The sequence below is a fragment of the Bos javanicus genome, chromosome X (genome assembly GCF_032452875.1).
Source record: "Bos javanicus breed banteng chromosome X, ARS-OSU_banteng_1.0, whole genome shotgun sequence".
NCBI classification, from domain to species: Eukaryota; Metazoa; Chordata; class Mammalia; order Artiodactyla; family Bovidae; genus Bos; species Bos javanicus.
Genome location: NC_083897.1, coordinates 68,808,159 through 68,818,650, shown reverse-complemented (window position 1 = coordinate 68,818,650; position 10,492 = coordinate 68,808,159). Strand labels below are relative to the sequence as shown.

The window sequence follows — 10,492 nt, the reverse complement described above, 5'->3', positions numbered from 1 at the left end:
CCAGAAATAACACATGACACCCCCACCCCCCCAGAACTGCAGTAATATCAGAGTCACTTAATAGCTTTATCACCTTCAGTAAGTTTATTTGGTCTTCTTCAGCTTTAGTTTCCTTATCTGTAAAATAAGGATATTTCCATTGAGTTGGTATAGTAATATTGCCTAGGACATAATGCTTGTTCAATAAATGGAAGTTGGTGTCACCACCATCACCATCATCAACACAAAGATACTTGGGATGTCCCTTAAACTGACCACTGTAACTGGCCACTGTAACCACTTGTCCTTAAAACCACAACTCTATCCCAACAAGGAGTAAAAAGTAGATTGGATGAGTGTTATCCTGGGACATTCTAGTATAACATGTGTCAAGTATTTGTTCATTTGTTCTCTAAGAAATATTTTCTCCTTACACATGTTTACTGTTGTAATTCATGCTTGTGAGTAAATGTGTATATGTATGTTATGTGTGTGTGTTGGTTTTGTGAGCTATGTAATCAAGAGCCTCTAAGAATTAAAGGTCATCACTATTACTGTATTTACTGTGGTGATGGTATTATTTTACTCTGCAGAGTAGTTATCTGTTTTGCATTCATTGATTCAGAATAGAACCCTTCTTGCATGCATGAGTACATGCTCATGGTCAGTCGTGTCTGACTCTCTGTGACTTTGGACTGTAGCCCACCAGGTTCCTCTGTCCATGGGATTTTGCAGGCAAGAAAACTGGAGTGGGTTGTCATTTGCTTTTTCAGGGGATCTTCCCGAACCAGGGATTGAACCAGTATCTCTTGCATTGGAGGTGGATTCTTTACTGCTAAGCCATCAAAGAACCATCCTATGAACCGTCTTTAGTTCATAATTAAGCAACTAAGTGAGCTTTCAATTCTCAATATCTTAATATTTAACCTAGCCATTTATGAAAAGGAGAAAAAGGGAAAAATCAAAATTAACCCACAGAAAGAAAATGAGGCAGACACTTGTGAATCATAGAATGTTAAGAGTCAAAGGAAATGTAGCAATTATCTAAACCATCTATTTATAGAGGAGAAAAATTGAACTCTATATAAAAATGAAGAGTACATTTTAAAACGAAACCAGCCTTCAAATCCAGGGTTTCTGAAGTGTAAATATACTGATCTTCCCTCTACCTAGCTTCCCTGCTTAAAGATATGAAACTAAGCAGTATCAAGGGTTCTGCAAAGGGACTATTCATTGAGTGTACTTAGGCCCACTTCAGGTTGCAAAACAAATGAGTAGAGAGGGCACCATGGGAAAACAGAGATGTGAAAATAAGAGTGAAGATGGGCTGCATTCATACCCTGCATTGTTAGCAACTGGCTTTGGCTTCTTCAGTTTGAGATTTGGGAGAGGATTAGCAGCCTTACTGTATGATTTTTCTCAGAACTTAAGTTCTGGAGTGTAATTTGTAACATGAACAAATGAACTACCAATGCAAATTAAAATGATTCTATCAAATTTGTTTTTATTTTCTTTAATTTTTATCACAGTTTCAGTTTTTAGTGTGTGTCCCCTGAAGTTGGAAAATATGTGCTAAATATGGATTGAAAAGAATCTTCCCCTTTCATTCTCACTGGGCTACAAAATAGCACTCTGTGTGTGTGTGTGTGTGTGTGTGTGTATAGCTATAGTAGTAATAGTATAGTAGTAGAATTAGTAAATAAATTACAATCCCTGACATAGCCTGCAGATAGTTTCTTTTGCGTGTAAACGATCAGCATTAAATATGTTATTTAGAGGTATTAAAAGACAAAATTTTGCAGAAAGTTCAGCCTTTCCTTGCTTGTTTACTTTTCCTTCCTTTCCCATAAAACCTTTCTGATAAGGTTTATTAGTGATGACTGATCAATTGTGATGATATCTAAGTTATGACTATTTTGTAAAAAAAAAAAAAAATAGAAAATGTAAGAGAAATTATGTGGATGAATTGGGTAGGAAACTGTCCTTTCAATGTATTATAGTTTTGCTAGTCATGACATAATGGCATTATTAGACCGTGGGTATGTAGAAAAATTTATGTTATCTTACTCTGAGACAAAATAGTTTTTTTTTTTTTTTTTCCAGAACTGTATTTTTATATAAGGTAAGCAAGACTTCTTTCCATCACTCTTGTGGTTGACCTGGAGACAGGGTACAATGAAATAGTTAGACCTCTTAAATTCTTGATGGATCTCTAGTTTACTGTAAAATGTAAACGTGTAAGCTTTTTCCAAGTCATTACTCTTATTACAATATTTTATAGCTCTATTTACATTATTAGTGACACAATAAAGGCAACATAGAGTGAAAGACTTGGATCTCTATTTACTTGTTACAATCAATAAACAATTTGAAAATTAAGGATTACACTTTAGGTTCTGAGTCTTATTTCTCATTGAGATCAATTTTCTATTATAGTTACTGAAGTGATGTGGCTTTGAAATAACTCAATATGTGAATAGATCCTGAATCAACAATAATGTCATTTAAAACAAGCTCTTCAATCAAAAGTGACCTTCTTTGTGTTAGTTTTAATGCTAATAAATAGTTTGAAAAATATAGTATTTGAAGAAGCAAAGGAACTAAAAAGAAGAATTAAAAAACATAAGCAACCTATGGAAACTACAATAACTTGAAAAATCTAAAATTGGGATAAAGACTCATTAGATTATTATAAAATTGCAGTGATTTAGATATGTTTTCCAATATTTAGAATTTTCATTTGCACTAGTAATTGAAATCAATATTGCACTGGGGAATATAAAAATTATTGTTTAATTTGTAATAAAGTTTTTGGCAATTATGAAAGGCATGGAATTAGGAATTCTCTTAACTTTCCATGTTCTACCACTGACCCACTGGTTTTTAAACTTGCATTTCTTTAATTAAAACAACTATGATAATGATATTTACCTCACAGTAATTGTGCCATGAGGGAGGGACTTTGGGAAGCAAAAAGATCTAATAAATATAGTAACAATTTTTGTGAGTTCTACAGAATGAGTATTATGGTTCTTAATTTTGTATTGTGAGGTCTCTGGCAGAACGAGAGAGCAAATATGGATCTTGTCACTATCTATACCCTAGTGAAATGGTAGGAAAATAGTAGGAAGAGAGAGAACATCTCTGGCTTAAGCATCTTCTGAGTGGGAGCAAGAGGACTCAGGGAAGAAGAGACTAAATAGTCTAATAGCTCAAAAAGGCAGAAAAGTACCCAGGTACTATCCATAATAGGAATTATAAGCAACTCAAGAAATATCATTTCAGTGACATTCCCTCTCAGAGAACATCGTCTCTAGCAGCTCGCCACTATATACCAAATATTACCATCTGAGAATTGCTCCTTTGTTTTACATCACTGCTTTTTCTAGAAGCCTCTGTGACAGTCATTATTGCATGAATGTATTCACAGAGGTTTTTAAACAGGCATGTATAAACATCTGGGAAATCTGGTAAAGCACACATTTCTAGACTCTACCTTAAGAGCTTCTAATTCAGTGTATCTGTCAAGGGGCATTGGAATCTTTCCAGGCAACCCAGGTAATTTTATGCTGCAGACTAGCATTTCATAAGCAGACATTAACAATTGAGAGTATATCATTTTCTTTATCTGCTTCATTTCTGGAGGAATGAGAGAAATAAAAGGCTCATTTTGATAGGAACATGGAAAGAGGTTCAGGACTGAGAGATGCATTGGGGAAAAAATAATACACAGTTCAGGAGTATAAAAAGTAAAAGGGCCACAAACCACATAGGCTCTAATTCTATGGAAATTACCACTGATAATTTGATAGGGATTGCATTTATATGGAAACACAAAAGATCACAAAAGCAATTTCGAGGAAGAAAAATGGTGCTGGAAGGATCAACTTCCCTGACTTCAGACTATATTACAAAGCTACAGTCATGAAAACAGTATGGTACTGGCACAAAAACAGAAATACAGGTCAATGGATCAGGACAGAAAGCCCAGAGATAAACCCATGAACCTATGATCACCTAATCTATGACAAAGGAGGCAAGAATATACAATGGAGAAAAAACAGCCTCTTCAATAAGTGGTGCTCAGAAAACCAAACAGGCACATGTTAAAAAATGAAACTAGAACACTCCCTAATACCATATGGAAAAATAAACTCAAAATGGTTAAAACTTAAATGTAAGGGCATAAACTGCAGAGGTTTATACCTCTTAGAAGAAAACATAGGCAGTACACTCCTTGACATAAATCACAGCAAGATCCTCTTTGATCCATCCCCTAAATTAATGGAAATAAAAACAAAAATTAAAAAAAATGGGACCTAATTAAACTTAAAAGCTTTTGCACAGCAAAGAAAGCCATAAACAAAACAAAAAGAACCCTCAGAATGAGAGAAAATATTGGCAAATGAAGCAACTGGCAAGGGATTAATCTCCAAAATATACAAACAGCTAATGCAGCTCAATATTAAAAAAAAAAAAAAAAAACTCAATCAGAAAATAAGCAGGAGATAGAAATAGTGCATCTGTGAATGCTCAGTCACTTTGGTCATTCATGTTCAATCTTTGTGACCTTACGGAATGTAGCCCATCAAACTCCTCTGTCCATGGGATTAACCTGCCAAGAATACTGAAGTGGGTTGCCATTTCCTCATCCAGGTAATCTTTCCTTCCTAGGGATCAAGCATACATCTCTTTTGGCTACTGTATTGCAGGTGGGTTCTTTACTACTGAGCCACTTGGGAAGCCCAGATCTAAATAGACATTTCTCCAAAGAAGACAAACAGGTGACCAAATAGCACAAGAAAAATGCTCACCATCACTCATTATTAGAGAAATGCAAATAAAAACTACAATGAGGTATCACGTAACACCAGTCAGAATGCATATCATCAAAAAATCTACAAACAATAAGTGCTGGAGAGGGTGTAGGGAAAAGGAACTCTCCTATACTGTTGGTGGGAATGTAAACTGACACAGCCACTACTGGGAACCATATGGAGGTTTCCCTAAAAACTAAAAATAGAACTGACATATGACCCAGAAACCCCACTATTAGGCATATATCAGGAGAAAACCATGATTTAAAATGACACATACACCCCAATGTTCATTGTAGTACTATTTACAATAGGCAGGACATGGAAGGGACCTAAATGCCTACTGTCAGATGAATGGATAAAGAAGATGTGGTACATATATACAAAGGAATATTAGCCATAATAAGAATGAAATTGGATCATTTGTAGAGACGTGGATGAACTAGAGTCTGTCATCCAGACTGAAGTAAGTCAGAAAGAGAAAAACAAATATCGTATATTAAGGTATATATGTGGAGTCTAGAAAAATGGTACAGATGAACCTATTTCCAGGGCAAGAACAGCCAAGCAAATGTAGAGAACGGACATGTGGACACAGAGGGGAAGGGGAGGGTAGAACAAATTGGGGGATTAAAATTGACATATATACACTACTATGTGTAAAACAGTTAGTGGGAAACTGCTATAAAGTACAGGAGCTCAGCACTCTGTGATGACCTAGGTGAGTGGAATGGGGGAGTGGAAGGGAAGTTCAAGAGGTATGGATATATGTATATATATAGCTGATTCACTTCATTGTACAGTAGAAACTAAGAGAACATTGCAAAGCAATTATATAACAACAATAATAACAAAATACATGCACCCCGATGTTTATTGTGGCCCTATTTACAAAAGCTAGGACGTGGAAGCAACCTAAATGTCCATCAACAGAATAATATTACTGGGTCATAAAAAGAATGAAATAATGCCATTGGCAACAAAATGGATGTATGACCCAGAGATTGTCATACTGAGTGAAGTAAGTCATAATGAGAAAGATAAATATCATCAGTTCAGTTCAGTCGCTTAGTTGTGTCCAATTCTTTGTGAACCCATAGACTGCAGTATGCCAGACCTCCCTGTCCATCACCATCTTCCAGAGGAGTTTACTCAAATTCATGTCCATTGAGTCTGTAATGCTATCCAACCGTTTCATCCTCTGTCATCCCCTGCTCTTCCTGCCTTCAATCTTTCCCAGCATCAAGGGTCTTTTCAAATGAGTCAGATCTTCACATCAGGTGGCCAAAGTATTGGAGTTTCAGCTTTAGCATCAGTCTTTAGCATCATCCAATGAATATTCAGGACTGAGTTATTTTAGGATGACTGATTGGATCTCCTGGCAGTCCAAGGGACTCTCAACAGTCTTCTCCAACATCACAGTTCAAAAGCATCAACTCTTCAGGACTCAGCTTCCTTTATGGACCAACTCTCAAATCCATACATGACTACTGGAAAACCATAGCTATGACTATATGGACCTTTGCTGGGGGAGTAATGTCTCTGCTTTTTATTTTTTTCTCTCTTTTTAATACAAATTTATTTATTTTAATTAGATGCTAATTACTTTATAATATTGTACTGGTTTTGCCATACATTGACATGTGTACATGAGTTCTCCATCCTGAACCCCCCCCCCAACCTTCCTCCCCATCCCATCCCTCTGGGTCATCCCAGTGCACCAGCCCCGAGCATCCTGTATCATGCATCGAACCTGGACTGGCGATTGGTTTCACGTATGATAATACACGTTTCAATGCCATTCTCCCAAATCATATCACCTTTGCCCTATCCCACAGAGTCCAAAAGACTGTTCTATACATCTGTGTCTCTTTTGCTGTCTCACATACAGGGTTATCCTTACCATTTTTCTAAATTCCATATATATGTGTTATTATGCTGTATTGGGTTTTTTTTTGTGTGTGTGTTCATTTACTTTAATAACACTACATTTACCATGTTATCACCATGGAATGTAAATTCAGGTTAGACGAGAATTCACAAGTACAACAAAGCATTCTGCGATATACCAAAGTTTGTATAATGTCTGACCAAACCAGCTTGCTCATCAATGACTTCCATTGTAGGGATTTTATTTAGTTGATGATACTTTTGGAGAAAATAAACATACTGCACACATTTAAAAAGTGTTTTTCATTTACCTTTGCATTAGCACTTAAAATACATGTTTCAAAATAATTTAAAATGATTCTAATATAACAGCAGCAAAATATAATTCTGCAATTACTAAAGAGCTAAAAGGGATCCACAAGTTAAGTTACTCTCATGTTTATGATTCTAAAATAAATACTACTTCAAAGTGGCTCTGTTACCAGCTTTTTAGTTTTGGTTTAAAAACACACACAGACTTGCAGGGAGGTTTATAATGTTGTATTCCATGCACTGTTCTGAAAGCGTTCCTCAAGAGCCAACCAGCCCTTAAAATAGTACTCAGTCCACAAGGCCGTCAGAAAGTTACATTAACTGGGGTAAATAGGATTCCTACATTACATCAAAAGCATATGATATTCTGCAGCAACTGGGAGCATTTTCAGGATTGGCATGTTGTCTTCTTTAGAACTAATTTCAACAGAAGAGTTTAAGAAGGTGGACAGGTACCACTATCAAGTGTATTTAAAAGTGACATGTTTCTTTTGTGCTGGTCTGACTCCCCTGAATGACCTAGCTAGTGAACTAGTCACCAGTAACTTGGTCACCAGGCAAATCAAGCCTGCAAGAAAGGAGGCCAATTTTCAAATTACCATGTTCTTGTCTGACCCAAACAATTTATTTTCAGCAAAAACATATAACCTCAATATGAGATGTCTAACTAAAGCAAGCACCACCAAGACGACCAAGACAGCATCTCCTCTTCTAAGGTTTAGGTTTCCCCCAGAATTCTTGATACAGGGAATAGCCCATACCAAGAGTCATTGCTCCCACAACAAAGCCTTGGGCTGCCACACGCATGTGGATCAGGTGAACAGACATTTTAGTATGTCCCCTGCTCTTCAATCTATATAATCCATATGCAACAATTGCTGCAAAACCTGCCATTCCAATGGGGACAAATGGTGCCTCTCTAGCTTTTCGGATAAGTTTAGATCCCTGATCTTCATCATATGAAGAAAGAGAAATATCTGTGTCGCTTGACATAGTGATTGAAGACTCTTCAGACAACTTCAAGACGTTTCAGGTTCCTACCGTATTCTGTATTGGTGTTTTTATTTCTGACTTACTTCATCTGTATAATAGGCTCCAGTTTCATCTACCTCATTAGAACTGATTCAAATGTATTCTTTTTAATGGCTGAGTAATACTCCATTGTGTATATGTACCACAGCTTTCTTAATTCACCTGCTGATGGACATCTAGGTTACTTCCATGTCCTGGCTATTATAAACAGTGCTGCGATGAACATTGGGGTACATGTGTCTCTTTCAATTCTGGTTTCCTTGGTGTGTATGCCCAGCAGTGGGATGGCTGGGTTGTATGGCAGTTCTAGTTCTAGATTTTTAAGGAATCTCCACACTATTCTCCATAGTGGTTGTACTAGTTTGCATTCCCACCAACAGTGTAAGAGGGTTCCCTTTACTCCACACCCTCTCCAGCATTTATTGCTTGTAGGCTTTTGGATAGCAGCCATTCTGACTGGCCTGAAATGGTACCTCATTGTGGTTTTGATTTGCATTTCTCTGATAATGAGTAACGTTGAGCATCTTTTCATGTGTTTGTTAGCCATCTGTATCTCTTCTTTGGAGAAATTTCTGTTTAGATCGTTGGCCCATTTTTTGATTGGGTCGTTTATTTTTCTGGAATTGCAGACTTCCTTGTATATTTTTTAGATTAATTCTTTGTCAGTTGTTTCATTTTCTATTTGGAGAAGGAAATGGCAACCCACTCCAGTGTTCTTGCCTGGAGAATCCCAGGGACGGGGGAGCCTGGTGGGCTGCCATCTATGGGGTTGCACAGAGTCATTTGCTATTATTTTCTCCCATTCTTTTTTTTTTTTTTTTTGAACACATCTGTATTAGTTTTGCCAAATATCGAAATGAATCCACCACAGGTATACCCGCGTTCCCCATCCTGAACCCTCCTCCCTCCTCCCTCCCCTACCCTCCCTCTGGGTCGTCCCAGTGCACCAGCCCCAAGCATCCAGTACTGTGCATCGAACCTGGACTGGCGACTGTCTTTTTACCTTGCTTATAGTTTCCTTTGTTGTGCAGAAGCTTTTAATTTTAATTAGGTCCCATTTTTTTAATTTTTGCTTTTATTTCCAATATTCTGGGACGTTGGTCATAGAGGATCCTGCTGTGATTTATATCAGAGAGTGTTTTGCCTATGTTCTCCTCTAGGAGTTTTATAGTTTCTGGTCTTACATTTAGATCTTTAATCCATTTTGAGTTTATTACTGTGTATGGTGTGAGAAAGTGGTCTAGTTTCATTCTTTTAAAAGTCATTGCCAAGTTTTCCCAGCACCATTTGTTAAAGAGATTGTCTTTTCTCTATTGTATATTCTTGCCTCTTTTGTCAAAGATAAGGTGTCCATAGGCGCATGGATTTATCTCTAGGCTTTCTATTTTGTTCCATTGATTGATATTTCTGTCTTTGTGCCAGTACCATACTGTCTTGATGACTGTGGCTTTGTATAGAGCCTGAAGTGAGGCAGGTTGATTCCTCCAGTTCCATTCTTCTTTCTCAAGATCGCTTTGGCTATGTGAGGTTTTTTGTATTTCCATACAAATTCGACTCTTTGTGACCCCATGGACTGTAGCCTACCAGGCTCCTCTGTCCATGGGATTTTCCAGGCAATAGTACTGGAGTGGATTGTCATTTCCTTCTCCAGGGGATCTTCCCAACCCAGGGATCGAACCTGGGTCTCCTGCATTGTAGACAGAGGCTTTACCATCTGAGCCACCAGGGAAGTCTTGTATTTCCGTACAAATTGTGAAATTATTTGTTCTAGCTCTGTGAAAAATACCATTGGTAGCTTGATAGGGATTGCATTGAATCTATAGATTGCTTTCTGGAGTATACTCATTTTCACTATATTGATTCTTCCAAACCATGAACACGGTATATTTCTCCATCTATTAGTGTCCTCTTCGATTTATTTCACCAGTGTTTCACAGTTTTCTATGTATAGGACTTTTGTTTCTTTAGGTAATATATTCCTGAGTATTTTAGTCTTTTCCTTGCAACAGTGAATGGAATTGTTTCCTTAATTTCTCTTTCTGTTTTCTCATTGTTAGTGTATAGGAATGCAAGGGATTTCTGTGTGTTAATGTTATATCCTGCAACTTTACTATATTAATTGATTAGCTCTAGTAATTTTCTGGTGGAGTCTTTCAGTTCAGTTCAGTTCAGTTCAGTTGCTCAGTCGTGTCCGACTCTTTGCGACCCCATGAACTGCAGTATGCCAGGCCTCCCTGTCCATCACCAACTCCCAGAGTTCACTCAAACTCACATCCATCGAGTCGGTGATGCCATCCAGCCATCTCATCCTCTGTCATCCCCTTCTCCTTCTGCCCCAAATCCCTCACAGCATCAGAGTCTTTTCCAATGAGTCAACTCTTCACATGAGGTGGCCAAAGTACTGGAGTTTCAGCTTTAGCACCATTCCTTCCAAAGAAATCCCAGGGCTGATCTCCTTCAGA

The 10,492-nt window shown here is 37.4% G+C and overlaps 1 protein-coding gene across 1 annotated transcript; it reads right to left on the bottom strand.

Annotated features, from left to right (window-relative positions):
* Positions 1 to 6,916: 6,916 nt before the first annotated feature.
* LOC133243092 (HIG1 domain family member 1A, mitochondrial-like) lies at positions 6,917 to 8,066 on the bottom strand. Its single transcript, XM_061409553.1, has one exon. The coding sequence runs from the start codon at positions 7,989 to 7,991 to the stop codon at positions 7,710 to 7,712; it is 282 nt and encodes a 93-aa protein (XP_061265537.1). The 5' UTR covers positions 7,992 to 8,066; the 3' UTR covers positions 6,917 to 7,709.
* Between the last annotated feature and the right edge of the window lie 2,426 nt (positions 8,067 to 10,492).